Source organism: Microcaecilia unicolor, chromosome 1 (genome assembly GCF_901765095.1).
Source record: "Microcaecilia unicolor chromosome 1, aMicUni1.1, whole genome shotgun sequence".
Lineage (NCBI taxonomy): Eukaryota > Metazoa > Chordata > Amphibia > Gymnophiona > Siphonopidae > Microcaecilia > Microcaecilia unicolor.
In genome coordinates, this window is record NC_044031.1 from 44010887 (window position 1) to 44029419 (window position 18533).

The 18533-nt window shown below is 44.8% G+C and overlaps 1 protein-coding gene across 1 annotated transcript in view; it reads left to right on the forward strand.

Annotated features, from left to right (window-relative positions):
* SMARCC1 (SWI/SNF related, matrix associated, actin dependent regulator of chromatin subfamily c member 1) overlaps positions 1–18533 on the forward strand; it is a 542893-nt gene that overhangs the window by 257840 nt on the left and 266520 nt on the right. Inside the window, 1 exon segment of the mRNA XM_030196622.1 lies at positions 5469–5590. Coding sequence (XP_030052482.1) covers positions 5469–5590 — 122 coding nt within the window.

Here is an 18533-nt window from a genome sequence, read left to right on the forward strand (position 1 = left end):
CTACCGTCCACCTTTCCAGGATGAACAGACGGATTTAGAAATGTTAAAGTTATCAATAGAAATCAAACAAAATAAAACATGGAAAAGAAAATAAGATGATACCTTTTTTATTGGACATAATACATTTCTTGATTAGCTTTCGAAGGTTGCCCTTCTTCGTCAGATCGATCTGACGAAGAAGGGCAACCTTCGAAAGCTAATCAAGAAATGTATTAAGTTATGTCCAATAAAAAAGGTATCATCTTATTTTCTTTTCCATGTTTTATTTTGTTTGATTTCTATTGATAACCTTAAGAGTGGACTAACACGGCTACCACACTCCTCTACTTGAAATGTTAAAGGAAATTAGGGATGCAAACAAACTGGGCAACACAATAATAATGGGTGATTTCAATTACCCCGATATTGACTGGGTAAATGTAACATCAGGGCATGCTAGGGAGATAAAATTCCTTGACGAAATCAAGGACAGCTTTATGGAGCAGCTGGTACAGGAGCCGACGAGAGAAGGAAAAATTCAGTCCTTAGTGGAGTACATGATCTGGTGTGGGAGGTAATGGTGTTGGGGCCGCTTGATAACAGTGATCATAATATGATCGGATTTGATATTAGCTTTGAAGTAGGTATACATAGGAAATCAAATACATTAGCGTTTAACTTTAATAAAGGAGACTATGATAGAATGAGAAGAACGGTGGAAAAAAAAATTAGAGGAGCGGCTGCGAGGGTTAAAAATTTACATCAGGCGTGGATGCTGTTCAAAAACACCATCCTAGAAGCCCAGGCCAAATATATTCCACGTATTAAAAAAGGAGGACAGAAGACCAAACGACAGCCGGCATGGTTAAAAAGTGAGGTGAAGGAAGCTATCGGAGCTCAAAGAAAATCCTTCAGAAAATGGAAGTAGGAACCGATTGAAAATAAGAAACAGCATATAGAATAGTCAAATGCAAAGAGCTGATAAGGAAGGCTAAGAGGGACTTCGAAAAAAAGATTGCGTTGGAGGCAAAACACATAGTAAAATAATATTTTTAGGTATATTAAAAGCAGGAAGCCAGTAAAAGAATCAGTTGGACTGCTAGATGACTGAAGACAAAGCCATAGTGGAGAGATTAAATGAATTCTTTGGTTTGGTCTTCACCAAGGAAGATTTGGGAGAGAGACCAGTGCCAGAAATGGTATTCGAAGCTGACATGTCAGAGAAACTGAATGAATTCTCTATAAACCTGGAGGATGTAATGGGGCAGTTCTACAAATTGAAGAATAGCAAATCTCCTGGACCTGATGGTATTCATCCCAGTGTACTGATAGAATTGAAAAATGAACTTGTGGAACTATTGTTAGTAATATGTAATTTATCTTTAAAATTGAGCGTGGTACCAGAAGATTGGAGGATGGCCAATGTAACGCAGATTATTTTTTTTTTAAAAGGTTCCAGAGGAGATCCAGGAAGTTATAGACCGGTGAGCCTGACGTTGGTGCCGAGGGCAATGGTAGAGACTATTATACATAGAGGCATATTTTCAAAGCACTTAGCCTCCCAAAGTTCCATAGAAACCTATGGAACTTAGCCTCCCAAAGTGCTTTGAAAATATGCCTCATAGTAACATAGTAGATGACGGCAGAAAAAGACCTGCACGGTCCATCCGGTCTGCCCAACAAGATAACTCATATGTGCTACTTTTTGTGTATACCCTACTTTAATTTGTACCTGTGCTCTTCAGGGCACAGACCGTATAGGTCTGCCCAGCACTATCCCCGCCTCCCAACCACCAGCCCCGCCTCCCGCCACCGGCTCTAGCACAGACCGTATAAGCCTGCCCAGCACTATCCCTGCCTCCCACCACCGGCTCTGGCACAGACCGTATAAGTCTACCCAGCACTATCCCCGTCTCCCAACCACCAGTCCCGTCTCCCACCACTGGCTCTGGCACAGACCGTATAAGTCTGCCCAGCACTATCCCTGCCTCCCAACCACCAGCCCCGCCTCCCATATATGAAAAAGTTCCTATGTTTAAAGAAAAGATTTAACAGCCAGGTCTTATCCGGTGATAAGGCCACAGTGGCAGAGTAGAGCTAGTCAAAGATTATCTGAAATCTCGAGTATAGCAGAGACATCCAAGGGGGGGGGGGGGGGGGGGGGAGCTTACATAACTCGTGGACCATACAATTTCTTCTCAGAATATTTTAACATGGGGAGATAATGAACCTGATTAAACAGTGGATCATCATCATCTGGAACTTTTAATACTTCTCTTATATATTTATCTCTCTTGGCGTCCCCAAAGGCGAACAGGGAAAAATTAACAGATGTAAATTATCACTCCTGAATAATAAAATTGCAGAGCAAATACAAAAGCATTGATTGAGACAAAACCAACATGGATTTAGTGAAGAGAAATCGTGCTTCACCAATCTATTACATTTCTTTGAAGGGGTGAACAAACATGTGGCTAAAGGTGAGCTGGTTGATATTGTGTATCTGGATTTTCAAAAGGCGTTTGACAAAGTACCTTATGAAAGACTCCAGAGGAAATTGGAGAGTCATGGCATAGGAGGTATTGTCCTATTATGGATTAAAAACTGGTTAAAGGATAGAAAACAGATCAAAAAACTGGTTAAAAGATAGAAAACAGAGAGTAAGGTTAAATAGTCAGTATTCTCAATGGAGTAGGGTAGTTAGTGGGGTTCCCCAGGGCTCTGTGCTGGGACCACTGCTTTTTATCATATTTATAAATGATCTAGAGATGGGAGTAACTAGTGAGGTAATTAAATTTGCTGATGACACAAAGTTATTCAAAGGCGTTAAATCGCAAGAGGATTGTGAAAAATTGCAAGAGGTCCTTACGAGACTGGGAGACTGGGCGTCTAAATGGCAGATGATGTTTAATGTGAGCAAGTACAAAATTATAGCTACATCATGCAAGGTTCCGCATTAGGAGTCACGGACCAAGAAAGGGATCTAGGTGTCGTCATTGATGATACTTTGAAACATTCTGCTCAGTGTGCTGCTGTGGCTAAGAAAGCAAATAGAATGTTAGGTATTATTAGGAAAGGAAAACAAAAATGAGGACGTTATACTGCCTTTGTATCGCTCCATGGTGCGACCACACCTCGAATATTATGTTCAATTCCGGTCACTGCATCTCAAAAAATATATAGTGGAATTAGAAAAGGTGCATAGAAGGGCGACGAAAATGGGGATGGGACGACTTTCCTATGAGGAAAGGCTGAAGTTGCTAGGTCTCTTCAGCTTGGAGAAGAGACGGCTGAGGGGAGATATGATAGAGGTAGACGTGAAGCATCTGTTTACTCTTTCCAAAAGTACTAGGAATAGGGGGCATGCAATGAAGCTACAAAGTAGTAAATTTAAATTGAATTGGAGAAAATCTTTCTTCACTCAATGTGTAATTAAACTCTGGAATTCGTTGCCAGAGAATGTGGTAAAGGCAGTAAGCTTAGCGAGGTTTAAAAAAGGTTTGGACGGCTTCCTAAAGGAAAAGTCCATAGACTATTATTAAAATGGACTTGGTTAAAATCCACTGCTTATTTCTGGGATAAGCAGCATAAAATGTTTTGTACTCTTTTGGGATCTTGTCATGTACTTGTGACCTGGATTGGCCACGGTTGGAAACAGGATGCTGGGCTTGATGGACCTTTGGTCTGTCCCAGTATGGCAATACTTATGTATTTATGTACTATTTTCAATTGCACCCCTAATTTCCCCAAGAGAAAATTCCCCAGCAACTCTGCTACCTCCAAACCAAACAACCTTCCAACCTCAAAGCAGCAGCCGAAAACTATGTCCTTAGGCCAACTAGGGGAACTCTAGATCTAGACCTTACTATCATGTAAGCTTCTTGTGAGCAGCCTCAGGACCCGGACATACATAGTTATCAGGAACTTCCACTTTGCTCAACATCACCCTTACAAACAACTGCCTGCCCACATCACAGTGAATTCTACCAGCCACCCAAGTGCAACACCAGACAAGCAAGCTATCACCAACTGGCAGCAGCCTGTATTGTCCATCCCAAAAGCACTATACACCTAACCCTGCACATGCACGTACATGCACACAGAAGAAAAACAATGAAGAAACCCAAATTGTTTATCTACTACTCACACCTGTTATTCCCACAAAAGGGTGCATGACTAACATAAACTGAAGTTCATAGGCTTAAGTTAAGTCAGCTGTAGTCCTGCTTAACAGCAGCAGCTCACTGGTCAACCAACAGTACAACTTTTCACTTCTGATCGATGAGTCTGAGTTGTATTGCTAGTTGCCACCATGGAGGCAAAAATAAATAAATCATCCTTCCATAGTCCACTCACAGCTGTGCTGGATACCTGAAAGTATCTTTTACTTCTGCAGGCTCTGAACATCTGCTTTAACGCAACAAAAGTTTAGCGAGTCTTCTGAAACTCCACAGAAAAGTTATGAAAAGAAGACATTCTTTTTATTTTCTAAATTACATCCTCCTTACTCTGGACAGTTGTTAAGATATGATCTTAGTCTTGAGAGTTGTTCAGTCTGACAACCAAAGCTCAGAGCTGGGTGCCCTTCTTAGGCACGGGGCAAGCGCCCTATTCAGTCTCTAGCTATCTGTACTTTACATCCAGGCCCAACACTGCTGAGATCCATGATTCCATGAAGCATTATCATCTGCAGGCCCAGCTTTGTCTGCTCCAGCTCTCTTGCTTGTTCTTTTGATTTTTGCAGGCTTGCCAGAATCCTTTGCTGTGAACTTTTGCACTTTGTGGCCCAAAGCAATTGTAGTAACAGAATTAATTTAGGGGCAGTGCAGGAACTGAAGCTGATGGCAACCTTTCTCTAGCAGTCCATCATATGACCCCCCCCCCCCCTTTTCCGTAGCAGTCCATCATGTCCTTTCCTTCTGTTTGGGAGCAGTTCTATTTACATGAGGTCAGTATTCAGTGATGCCTTATTCGGTTAGAGTTAATCAGAAATTCAAAGATATAACAGATTAGGCTGGCATACTTCTTTTGTAACGGGGTATCTTATGTGGTTAACTTAGCTCTGCTATTTGTGCAATCCAAGATAGCATGGAGTTGCTATCAAGTTAAAATTAAACCAAGCTTCTACTGTATCTCAGAACCCAGTTCTTACCTGGATCAAATTATCCAGCCAATAGTTAACTGATCATTTGCCCTGCAATTTGAAAAATCACAATTTATCCAGTTAACTCCCACAATTAACCAGACAAATCACTTTTAATATTGATTCCCTAAACTTTATGGTCTTTATGATTTGCTAACTCCCACAATTAACCAGAAAAATCCCTTTTGATTCCTTAAACTTTGTGGTCTTTATGATTTGCTGAGCATTATAACCTGTCAGCTCTGAGTTGGTAAGATTTAAGTGATGCTGTAAAGAATCCATGTAGAAAATCTACAGTTGATATTTAGGGTACTTTTTTTTAGTTTTTGTTTCTTATTTTTTGTAGGAAGATGATGATCCTGGTAAAGGTGATCAGAGCCGATCAGTTGACTCAAGTGAAGACAATGTCACAGAACAGACAAACCATATCATCATCCCAAGTTATGCATCTTGGTTTGATTATAACTGGTATGTGACAAAATTAAAGCATTCAAAGAAAACTTTGTGAAGAAGAATTTATCCTAAGTTACTTGAGTTTTCACTGTGATCTTTATTTCCTGCAGGTCATATCCTATAAAGATACAGTCCTGGTAGATTTGAGGGGGCAGCCTGTTGCCTTTAATAACAAAGGTGCCTGGACTACAAAAAATGACTTCCTCATAGCTCATCAGAAAACTGAAAAGGCATATCTTACATGGTTATTCTAAATAGTATCACTATACTCAAAAATAGTTTGGAACACCAAATGATTGAAATAGATTTCAGGGGGCTACCAAAAGTAGCTAAATTTTAAATAAAGCAAGGCCTCAAATTCTCATAGAGCCCCATCTGGAAACCAGTATAAACTCTTAATAGTCCCAACTTTATTATCATTGACCGCATTTCGAATACTGTGTGCAGTTCTACTCACCGCATCTCAAAAAAGATATAGTGGAATTGGAAAAGGTACAGAGAAGGATGCAGAAAATTATAAAGGGGATGGGATGACTTCCCTATGAGGAAAGGCTAAAGCGGCTAGGGCTTTTCAGCTTGGAGAAGAGACGGATGAGAGGAGATATGATAGAGGTTTATAAAATACTGAGTGGAGTGGAACAAGTAGATGTGAATCGCTTGTTTAGGCTTTCCAAAAATATTAGGACTAGGGGGCACACAAAGAAGCTACTAAGTAGTAAATTTAAAAGGAATCGGAGAAAATATTTCTTCACTCAAGAAGTAATTAAACTCTGGAATTTGTTGCCAGGGCAGTTAGCTTAGCGGGGTTTAAAAAAAGTTTGGATAATTTCCTAAAAGAAAAGTCCATAAGTCACTATTATGATGGACTTGGGAAAACCCACTGCTTATTTCTAGGATAAGCAGTATAAAATCTGTTTTGCTGTTCTGGGATCTTGCCAGGTACTTGTGACCTGGATTGGCCACTGCTGGAAACAGGATAATGGACTTGATGGACCTTCAGTCTGTCCCAGTATGGCAATGCTTATGTTCGTATTGTAGAGCTAATCCAGAAAAAAAAAAAAGCAACAACAAAACTCGAAATAACCAAAAAAAGGTTGCTCCCCAAAAAACTGGACTCTTAACGAAATCCCATTCAATCTAGATCAAACATAAGTGCAAAAATACAAAAACACGCAAATATACACAGTCCCCCCCCCCCCCCCCCCCCCCAATAAAACCTAGAAGTGTGCACCCAGTATAGACAATATTGAAAATCCACCAAATTTAACTTGGAGAAAGAGACGAAGGTCAGGCACATCATCAGTCTCAGCAAAAAATCATAAAGGGCTCAATTAAACATGATGCAACAGTTATGCTGCTCCCCATTGCGTATACCAATTACTCCAATACCCCGATAAGGGCCTCCTTGCTGCTTCAGAAGGTGGATCCACACAACTAAATCCATTCAAAATGGTGGCAGTTATCAAACAGACGCACTAGGGGAACAGCCAATCTGGAGCGACTATAGAATTTGTGACATGACTTAAAAGCCTGCCACTCAATCGAAGTGTTTAATCTTAAAGGTTCAACAGTATTCAGTTGAAAAATCCTGTGGTGGTCTTGCTGTCTCAGTGATTTTTTTTTTCAGTGATTTTTTTTTTTTTCATGCAACAACAAGAAGCGGGTCCAAAGCACAAAACAAAGTCCAAATAACAAAGAAAGAAGTACCAGGGGCCTTCACAAGCGGGACAAAAAAACCCTTTTATTCTGTATATCCAAACTTGAACCATAAACCTGACACAGGCCGTGTTTTGGCACGAAGCACCTGCCTCAGGGGTCTGTATTTGACATAAAGTAAAATCATGATTAAAAATGATACATATCTATATATTATGTGATCATTCATATTCATTATTGGATAAACAACATATTGCCGGTGAGACATTAAGAATGATATAGAATTGGTGGGATTAATGTCCAGATGAAGGCACAAAATTAACATATACATCAGAGTCATTATTTAAACTGTCAAAGAATGTTTATAGTTGGACAGTGTTCATGCAGAAGATGAGGAATGGTGAAAAATAACTAGTACAAGCAATACCTTTAATATGGACAGAATGATAGTAATTGAATTGTGCCATTCGTGATATGAGTGAAATAACATTCTCCGAGGACAAGCAAGCTGCTTGTTCTCACTGATGGGTGACGTCCAACGGCAGCCCAGGACTGGAAAATCTTCCCTAGCACCGCACATGCGCAGGTGTCTTCCCGCTCGAACGCGAGCGTGTTCGTCAGTCTTCTTTTTTCCGCGGTTCGGGAACACTGCTTTGCTGCTTCTCTGCCCAGGATTCCTCTTGCGCTATTTGTTTGTTTGTTCGCCCGTTTTCGGTGATTTTCTTTTTTGAGTCTTTGACTCTTCTTTTGCTTCTTTCTTTGTTTAAAAAAAAGAAAAACCCTTAGTTTTCTTAGTTTTCCCCTTAAGTTTACTTTCTTTTTTGTTCGCAGCTATTTTGGGCCGCCCGTGCGGGGTCTTTCTCTTTTTTGTTGTCTTTTTTTCAGGCACCATCGCGTTCTACCTCGCCGGCGCGATTTTTCCGCCCATGTCCTCGAAGTCTACCAGCGGCTTCAAAAGGTGCACGCAGTGCAGCCGGACCATCTCACTTACTGACAGACACGCTTTGTGTCTTCGGTGCCTAGGTGAGAGTCAACGACCTGACACCTGTCTTCAGTGTCTCCAGTTGAAGAAGCGGACTCAGGCGGTGCGTTTGGCTCAGTGGAGCGTCTTGTTCGGAGCCCGGTCCGGTCCTTCGACGGAGCCAGCGGTACCGAGGTCATCGCAAGTATCAGTGTCGGCATCGGAGGGTGCATCGTTCTCCGGAGCGCAGGTAATGGCTGTCCAGAGATCCCATGCTGGTAGCAGTGAGCCATCGAGTGGGTATCCACCTGCCTCGAGGACTCCTGCTGCGCAGGCCCACCAGGACCGACCTTCTTTGGACCTGGCCCCGAGAAGCCGTGTGGATTCAACGTCCTCCTCTTCGGCACCAGGAGGTACCGAGCTTCGAGCTAAGGCCAAGAAGCATCAGCATCGGTCACTGTCCCGACACGGTGCCAAGAGCTCCGGAGCGCCAAAAGTATCGGCATCCGAGAAGCGGCGATGCCAGAGTGACCGCTCGCCCTCTATTCAGGAGGTGTTGGTGCGCTCATCTCCGGACAGCCCGGTACTGCCTCCGCGCTCCAGACAGGTTCTTACATCTTCTCCTGTACCGGCGCCTTTGCCTTTTTCAACAGCCACTCTCAACGAGAGCCTCCGAGCCGTTCTCCTAGAGATTTTGGGGGAGCTGTTGCGCCCATCTCCGGTACCTTCGATGCTTACGCCGCCGGTACTGTCTTTTTCGACACCGTCGGTGCATGCACCGCCGGTGCCGTCGAGGGAGGCGGTGGCTGAGTCATTGCCCGTGGTGCGGTCTCTGACTCCAGTACCGCTTGCGTTGCCGGGGACGAGTGCCACCCAGGCTGATTCCCCGCCGTCATCGATGGAGGTAGATTCATCGCCTCCGGCGCGGGAGTCTTCTTCTCGACGACATCACGATGGACATCGGTCCTCGGAGTCGAGACGGGCTCGGTTTCGGACTGAAGTTAATGAACTCATGTCCGACTCCGCAGAGGCGGGCTCGTGGGAAGCAGAGGCGGATACCAGGTACTTCTCGGACGAGGAGTCTTGTGGTCTGCCCTCTGACCCTACTCCCTCGCCCCAGAGGAAGCTTTCTCCCCCGGAGAACCTTTCCTTTTCATCTTTTGTCCGAGGAATGTCTACGGCCATTCCCTTCCCGGTGGAGACTGTGGATGAGCCCAGGGCTGAGATGTTCGAGGTCCTGGACTATCCATCCCCTCCTAAGGAGGAGTCCACCGTTCCTCTGCATAATGTCCTGAAGCAGACATTAACGAACTGGACGCATCCATTAACTAATCCCACATTCCCAAGAAGATTGAGTCCCAGTACCGAATCCGGAGTTGATGAAGACTGAGTTGCCTCATGACTCTGGAGTTGTGGATTTGGCCCTTAAGAAGGACAAGAGTTCCAGGGATTACGCCTCGGCGCCCCCGGGGCGTGAATCTAGAACTATGGATTCTTTTGGGAGGAAGGCCTATCATTCTGCTATGCTCGTGTCCAAGATTCAGTCTTACCAGCTCTACATGAGCATCCACTTGCGGAATAATGTGAGGCAGTTGGCGGGTTTGGTTGATCAGCTCCCGCAGGAGCAGGCCAAGCCATTTCAGGAGGTGGTCAGGCAGCTGAAGGCGTGTCGTAAATTCCTGTCCAGGGGTGCTTACGATACTTTTGATGTTGCATCCAAGGCTACCGCTTAAGGTATAGTGATGCGCTGACTCTCATGGCTGCATGCCACTGACCTAGACAGTAGAGTCCAAAAGCGTGTTATGGATGCTCCTTGCCGGGGGGATAATATTTTTGGTGAGAAAGTCGAACGGATGGTAGATCAGTTCCACCGGCGGGATACCGCATACGACAAGCTCTCCCACCGGGTGCCTTCAGCATCTACCTCTTTAGGTAGACGTTTCTTCGGGGGTAGGAGGACTGCTCCCTACGCTTATAATAAGCGCAGGTACAATCCACCTTCCCGACAGCCTGCTCAGGCTAAGCCCCAGTGCGCTCGTTCACGTCAACAGCGTGCGCCTCCTCAGGCCCCTGCGGCTCCCCAGCAAAAGCAAGGGACGCGCTTTTGACTGGCTCCAGAGCATAGCCGAGATAAAAGTGTCTGTGCCGGACGATCTGCCGGTCGGAGGGAGGTTAAAGTTTTTTTTACCGAAGGTGGCCTCTTGTAACCTCTGATCGGTAGGTTCTTCAAATAGTCCAGCTGGGATACTCCCTCAATTTGATATCAAAACCTCCAAATTGCCCACTGGGAGCTCAATTTTTCAGCTTCCAACACAAGCAGGTACTTGCAGAGGAACTCTCCGCCCTTCTCAGCGCCAATGCGGTCGAGCCCGTGCCACCGGGGCAAGAAGGGCTGTGATTCTATTCCAGGTACTTCCTTGTGGAAAAGAAAACAGGGGGAAGCGTCCCATCCTAGACCTAAGGGCCCTGAACAAATATCTGGTCCGAGAAAAGTTCATTATGCTTTCCCTGGGCACCCTTCTTCCCATGATTCAGGAAAATGATTGGCTATGCTCTCTGCACTTAAAGGACGCCTACATTCACATCCCGATATTGCCAGCTCACAGACAGAATCTGCGATACCGTCTGGGAACACGGCATTTTCATTATTGTGTGCTACCCTTTGGTCTCGCCTCTGCGCCCAGAGTGTTCACGAAATGCCTGGCTGTAGTAGCGGCACTGGGAGTGCATGTGTTCCCTTATGTCGACGATTGGCTGGTGAAGAACACCTCAGAGGCAGGAGCTCTACAGTCAATGCAGATGACTATTCAACTCCTGGAGCTGCTAGGGTTTGTGATAAATTATCCAAAGTCCCACCTTCTTCCATTTCAAAGACTAGAATTCATAGGAGCTCTGCTGGACTCCCAGATGGCTGGTGCCTACCTTCCCGAGCCGAGGGCCAACAACCTTCTGGCTCTCGTCTCTTGGGTACGGGCATCTCAGCAGATCACACTTGGCAGATGTTGCGATTGCTCGGCCACATGGCCTCCACAGTTCATGTGACTCCCATAGCCCATCTTCACATGAGATCAGCTCAATGGACCCTAGCTTCCCAGTGGTTTCAGGCCACGGGGGATCTAGAGGATGTCATCCAACTGTCCACAAAATTTCTCAATTCCCTGCATTGGTGGACAATTTGATCCAATTTGACCCTGGGACGTCCCTTCCAAATTCCTCAGCCACAAAAAGTGCTGACGACGGATGCATCTCTCCTGGGTTGGGGAGCTCATGTCACTAGGCTTCACACCCAAGGGAGTTGGTCCCTCCAGGAAACCGGTTTTCAGATCAATCTCCTGGAGGTACGAGCGGTCTGGAACGCTCTAAAGGCTTTCAAGAATCGGTTGTGCAGTCAAATTATTCAAATTCAGACAGACAACCAGGTTGCAATGTACTACATCAACAAGTAGGGGGCACCGGATCTCGCCCCCTGTGTCAGGAGGCCGTCAGAATGTGGCTTTGGGCTCGCCGAAACGGCATGTTTCTTTAAGCCACGTATCTGGCGGGCGTAAACAACAGTCTGGCCGACAGGTTGAGCAGGATCATGCAACCTCACTAGTGGTCTCTCAACTCGAGAGTAGTGCGCAAGATCTTTCAAGCGTGGGGCACCCCCCTTGATAGATCTTTTTGCCACTCAGATCAATCACAGGGTCCCTCAGTTCTGTTCCAGGCTTCAGGCCCACGGCAGACTAGCGTCGGATGCCTTTCTTCTTCATTGGGGGGGGGGGGGCCTCCTGTACACATATCCTCCCATACCTTTGGTGGGGAAGACTTTGCTGAAACTCAAGCAAGACCGCGGAACCATGATTCTGATTGCTCCTTTCTGGCCGCGTCAGATTTGGTTCCCTCTTCTTTTTTTTTTTTGTTACATTTGTTCCCCACGCTTTCCCGCTCATGGCAGGCTCAATGCGGTGGGCAATGGAGGGTTAAGTGACTTGCCCAGAGTCACAAGGAGCTGCCTGTGCTGGGAATCGAACTCAGTTCCTCAGTTCCCCAGGACCAAAGTCCACCACCCTAACCACTAGGCCACTCCAGCTCCTCCGAAGAACCGTGGAGATTGGAGTGTTTTCCAACACTCAGAACGAGGGGGCGCTTCTGCATCCCAACCTCGAGCCCCTGGCCCTCACGGCTTGGATGTTGAGAGCGTTGACTTTGCCTCCTTGGGTCTCTCGGAGGATGTCTCCCGAGTCTTGCTTGCTTCCAGGAAAGATTCCACTAAAAAGAGTTACTTCTTTCTATGGAGGAGGTTTACCGTCTGGTGTGACAGCAAGGCCCTAGATCCTCGCACTTGTCCTACACAGACCCTGCTTGAATACCTTCTATACTTATCCGAGTCTGGTCTTAAGACCAACTCCGTAAGGGTTCATCTTAGTGCTATCAGTGCTTATCATTACTGTGTAGAGGGTAAGCCGATTTCTGGACAGCCTTTAGTTGTTCGCTTTATGAGAGGTTTGCTTTTGTCAAAACCCCCTATCAAACCTCCTCCTGTGTCATGGGATCTCAACATTGTTCTCACCCAGCTGATGAAACCTCCTTTCGAGCCTCTGCATTCCTGCCATCTGAAGTACTTGACCTGGAAGGTCATTTTCTTGGTGGCAGTTAACTTCAGCTCGCAGAGTCAGTGAGCTTCAAGCCTTAGTAGCTCATGCTTCTTATACCAAATTTTATCATAACAGAGTAGTCCTTCGTACTCACCCTAAGTTCTTGGCAAAGGTGGTGTCGGAGTTCCATCTGAACCAGTCAATTGTCTTGCAACTTTCTTTCCCCGTCCTCATACCCGCCCTGCTGGGCGTCAGCTGCACACATTGGACTGCAAAAGAGCATTGGCCTTCTATCTGAAGCGGACAAGCCCCCACAGACAGTCCGCCCAATTGTTTGTTTCTTTTGATCCCAACAAGAGGGGAGTGGCTGTAGGGAAACGCACCATATCACATCTCATTACTGTCTGCAGCAGGATACCCGACGTGACAGTCGGTTTGGGCAGTCGGTGTTACAGAACCTGTTTGGAGTTTAGAATCCAACTCTTCCCCCCTAGGCCCATTTTTATTCTGTTCCAGGCTGCACTCTCTGTTAGTTGTTAACATGTTAGGTCAATCTCAGTTATGTCCTCGCCATTGCGAGGCCCAATTGACCATGTTTATTTTTTGAGTGAGCCTGGGGGCTAGGGATACCCCATCAGTGAGAACAAGCAGCCTGCTTGTCCTCGGAGAAAGCAAAAGCTACATACCTGTAGAAGGTATTCTCCGAGGACAGCAGGCTGATTGTTCTCACAATCCCGCCCACCTCCTCTTCGGAGTTGTGTCTTCCCTTGTCTTAGCTATGTACTAGACTGACGAACACGCTCGCGTTCGGGCGGGAAGACGGTCGCGCATGCGCGGTGCGCATGGTAGCGCGAGGCTAGCAAACTTTTGTTGCTAGGGAAGATTTTCCGGTGCTGAGCTGCCGTTGGACGTCACCCATCAGTGAGAACAATCAGCCTGCTGTCCTCAGAGAATACCTTCTACAGGTATGTAGCTTTTGCTTTACAAGCTTTAGTATAATAATTAACTCACCGTTCAGTATTAATCGTCTGAACTTGACACCCACTGGTAGCAGAATTCGAAATAACACTTAAACCAAGTCCTTTAAAGATATATAAAAGTAATATGTATGTGTATATGTGTCTATCTATCTATCTATCTATCTATCTATCTATCTATCTATCTATCTATCTATCTATCTATCTATCTATCTATCTATCTATCTATCTATCTATTTCTATATATATGTGTGTGTATATATCTATCTATCTATCTATTTCTATATATATGTGTGTGTATATATATCTATCTATCTATCTATTTCTATATATATGTGTGTGTATATATATCTATCTATCTGTATCTATCTATCTATCTATCTATCTATATATATATATATATATATATGTATAAAGATTAGGTGTAATTATTCAGTATCGGCACACCGCATGTAGTGCTGCTGTGTGATCACTGGACTAGTGCTAGCTAGAAATGTGTGTTGGTGATATACACAACGTACACCTCTGCTCTTCTATTAAAAACAGACTTAAAATGTATTCCTTACTGAAAACAAACATTACTTAAAATGTATGGGTCACAACATGTGACAAAGAATGGCGCCAAAAGCTTATTATGGTAAACATAAATAAATTAGTTTGACATAGTGCGTTGGAATAAAGGACATCATAAATATATTAAAAACATATATAGCAACAACCATAGTCTAATGCAAAGTCGTTGATATACAAATGTAATTTGTAGTGACATTCGTTTAATAGCGTCAGATTGTGCCGACTTAGCAACTAAACCGATAGCAGGCGAGGAATAGCATTATTTATTTATTGCAATTGTATCCCACATTTTCCCACATATTTGCAGGCTTGTGGCATTTGCCCTGTCGGTTGATTGCAAATACAAGGTTGTATAGTGATCGAATGAGGTATATGTGGAGGGTCGGAAGGGATATGAAGATTGTGTGTTGTCCAGTACGATCATTAGGCATGCTGTGTTTTGGGTGAAGAGGGTTACATAGGATCGTTGGGGTAGGCCTTTTTGAAGAGGTTGGTTTTTAGTGATTTCCTGAAGTTCAGGTGGTAATGGATTGTTTTCACAGCTTTGGGGAGGCCATTCCATAGTTGTGCGCTTATGTAGGAGAAGCTGGATGCGTAGGTCGTTTTGTATTTCAGTCCTTTTCAATTTGGGTAGTGTAGGTTTAGGTATGATCTTGCAGACCCGACTCTGTTTCTTATTGGTAGGTCTATGAGGTCTATTATGTATCCTGGGACTACACCATATATAATTTTGTGGACTAGAGTGCAGATTTTGAAGATGATCCATTCTTTGATTGGTAGCCAATGCAATTTTTCTCGAAGGGGTTTTGCACTTTCGATGCGTGCTTTGCTGAATATTAACCTGGTTGCTGTATTTTGGGTTGTCTGGAGTTTTTTTTGTGAGTTGTTCTTTGCATCCCGCATAGATTCCGTTGCAGTAATCTGCATGACATAGAGGCATATTTTCAAAGCACTTAGCCTTCCAAAGTTCCATAGAAACCTATGGAACTTTGGAAGGCTAAGTGCTTTGAAAATATGCCTCTTAGGATCATAGATTGTATTAGGTTTCAAAAGGTTTCCCTTGGGAAGAAAGGTTTTAGTCGTTTGAGCTTCCACATTGAATATTACTTTTTCTTTATTACAGAGTTTACTTGGCTCTCGAGAGTAAGGTTGCGGTCGAATGTGACGCCGAGTATTTTCAAGCTGTCTGAGGTAGGGAGGGTGTGTCCTTGGGGTAGTTATAGTTGTGGGTTTGTACTTGTTAAGTTGAGAAGAGAGGATGAGGCAGTGTGTTTTTTCAGTGTTCAGTTTCAGTTGAAATGAGTTTGCACAGGAGTCCATAATGTTTAGGCCAACGTTAATTTTATTGGTTATTTCTTTCAAGTCATGTCTGAAGGAGATGTAGATTGTAACATCATCTGTGTAAATGAACGGGTTGAGGCCTCGATTGGATAGGGACCATGCCAGTGGAATCATCATCATGTTGAAGAGTATTGGTGATAATGGTGACCCTTGAGGTACGCCACATACTGCTTTCCATGGTGGTGATATGTTTGAGTTTGATTTTACTTGATAAGTTCTGGTGGTTAGAAAACTTTTAATCCAATTAAGTACATTTCCTTCAATCCCGAAGTGGCTAAGTAGTCTTAGTAGTATCTTGTGGTTTACCATGTCGAATGCGCTCGACATGTTGAACTGGAGGGAGGAGTATGCTTTTACCTATGGCTATCTCCTGTTTGAATAAATAAATTTACTTATCATAGCTACTTAGTATGAAAAAAGAGGGTATACAAAGGCAGACACTGCACAAAATAGCATGTACGATCTGCCTGCTTGCTATACACAGGACCGCAGTGTCTGTCATTCTAAATGAGAGTAAACAAAAAATGGTGCTTAATGACATGGTTTAAATAGTAGAAAACTTTCTTACGTCATCATGATGTAAGGTTTGCATAATTGCTGAGGTCATTAAAGACAAGGCGCCATGCACTGCTAGTAGTGGAAATAGAAATCCATCATTCGGTCCAGCAGAGAATGGAGGATGCCACTTGCTAGGAAGATAATCTTTTTGGAGAGAAGGTCAAAGAGGTCACTGACCAGATCCAAACGCACACTGAGGCTATGTGTTCTCTCTCCCACCGGACATCTTCTGCAGCCACCTCATTCAGGAGGTATTTTGGTAGGTCGCAGAGTGCTCCCTATTTTTTTTCTAGGCATAGGTACGCTCCTGTGGCTCGCCAGCAGGCTCAGCCTCAACCCCAGTGTGCTCGTTCTTATCAACACCGTGCGCCTAAGGCCCCTGCTGCTCACCAGCAAAAGCAAGGAACGAACTTTTGACTGGCTCCAGCAGAGCATAGTCGCTAAAAGTGTCTGTGCCAGACAATTTGCCGGTTGAAGGGAGGCTGAAATGTTTTTATCAACGGTGGCCTCTCATAACCTCCAACCGATGGGTTCTTCAACTAGTCCGGTTAGGATACACCCTCAATTTGTTATGCAAACCTCCAAATTGCCCACCGAGAGCTCATTCATTCAGTTCTGAGCACAAGCAGGTACTTGCAGAGGAACTGTCCACCCTTTTAAAGGCACAAGTGGTCAAACCTGTTCCACCAGGGGAAGAAGGGCTGGGATTCTATTCCAGGTACTTCCTTGTGCAGAAAAAGATATGCGTCCCATCCTAGACCTAAGGGCCCTGAACAAATTTCTAGTCCGGGAAAAGTTCTGGATGATTTCCCTAGGCACCCTTTTTCCTATGATTCAGAAAAACGATTGGCAGTGTTTTCTGGACTTAAAGGATGCATACACTCATATCCCGATACTTCCAGCTCACAGGAAGTATCCGAGCCTTTCTTCCAGAGGTGTGTGCGGAGAGCCTTCTCTCCCTTGCGTCCAAGGTTCGGACATTGGAGTAGGTCACAGCTTGGCAGATGTTGAGATTGTTGGGCCACATGGCTTCAACAGTATACATTACACCCATGGTATGTCTTCATATGAGATCTGCTCAATGGACCCTAGCTTCTCAGTGGTATCAAGACATGGGAAGTCTGGAGGATATCATCCGAGTGTCCCCAGAGCTTTGTGCTCTCGTCAGTGGTGGATGATTCTGTCCAATCTGACTTTGGGATGGATGCATCTCTCCTGGGGTGAGGCGCTCACGTAGATGGGCTTCACACCCAAGGATCTTGCTCCCTCCAGGAAACTAATCTTAAGATTAATCTACTGGAGCTGTGAGCAATGTGGAACTTTCTAAAGGCTTTCAGAGATTGGCTGTCCAATCAAATTATCCTAATTCAAACAGACAATCAAGTTGCGATGTATTACACCAACAAGAAGGGGGGCACCAGATCTTGCCCTCTGTGTCAGGAAACCGTCCAGATGTGGCTCTGGGCACGCCGTCACAGCATGTTTCTCCAGGCCACTTATCTGGCAGGTGTAAATAACAGCCTGGCCGACAGACTGAGCAGGATAATGCAACCTCACGAGTGGTCTTTGAACATGGGTGTAGCCACGCATGACCTTCCGAGTGTGGGGCACCCCCTCAGTGGATATTTTTGAAATTCATCTTAACCACAAGGTCCCTCAGTTTCTGTTACAGGCTTCAGGCCCACGATAGACTAGCGTCAGATGCCTTCCTTCTTCATTGCGGGACAGGCCTTCTTTATGAGTATCCTCCCAAACCTCTAGAAACTCAAGCAAGACCACAGAACTATGATTCTGATCGCGCCCTTCTGGCCACGACAGATATGGTTTTCTCTTCTTCTGGAATTGTCTGACGAAAAACCGTGGAGATTGGAGTGTTTTCCGACCCTCATCATCATGCAGAATGAGGGGTTGCTTCTGCATCCCATGCCTCCAGTTTCTGGCTCTCACGGCCTGAATGTTGAGAGCCTAGAATTCGCTTCCTTGGGTCTTTTGGAGAGTGTCTCCCAGTTCTTGCTGGCTTCTAGGAAAGATTCCACTAAGAGGTGTTACGTTTTTAAATGGAGGCGGTTTGCCATCCGGCATGACAGCAAGGCCATAGATCCCCTTTCTTCTCCTACATAGACCCTGCTTGAATACCTTCCACACTTATCAGAGTCTGGTCTTAAGACCAACTCCCTAAGGGTTTATCTCAATGCAATTAGTGTGTATCATCAAGTAGAAGGTAGGCCTATCTCTGGATAGCCTTTAGTTGTTCACTACATGAGAGATTTGCTTTTGTCAGAGTACCCTGTCAAACTTCCACCAGTGTCATGGGA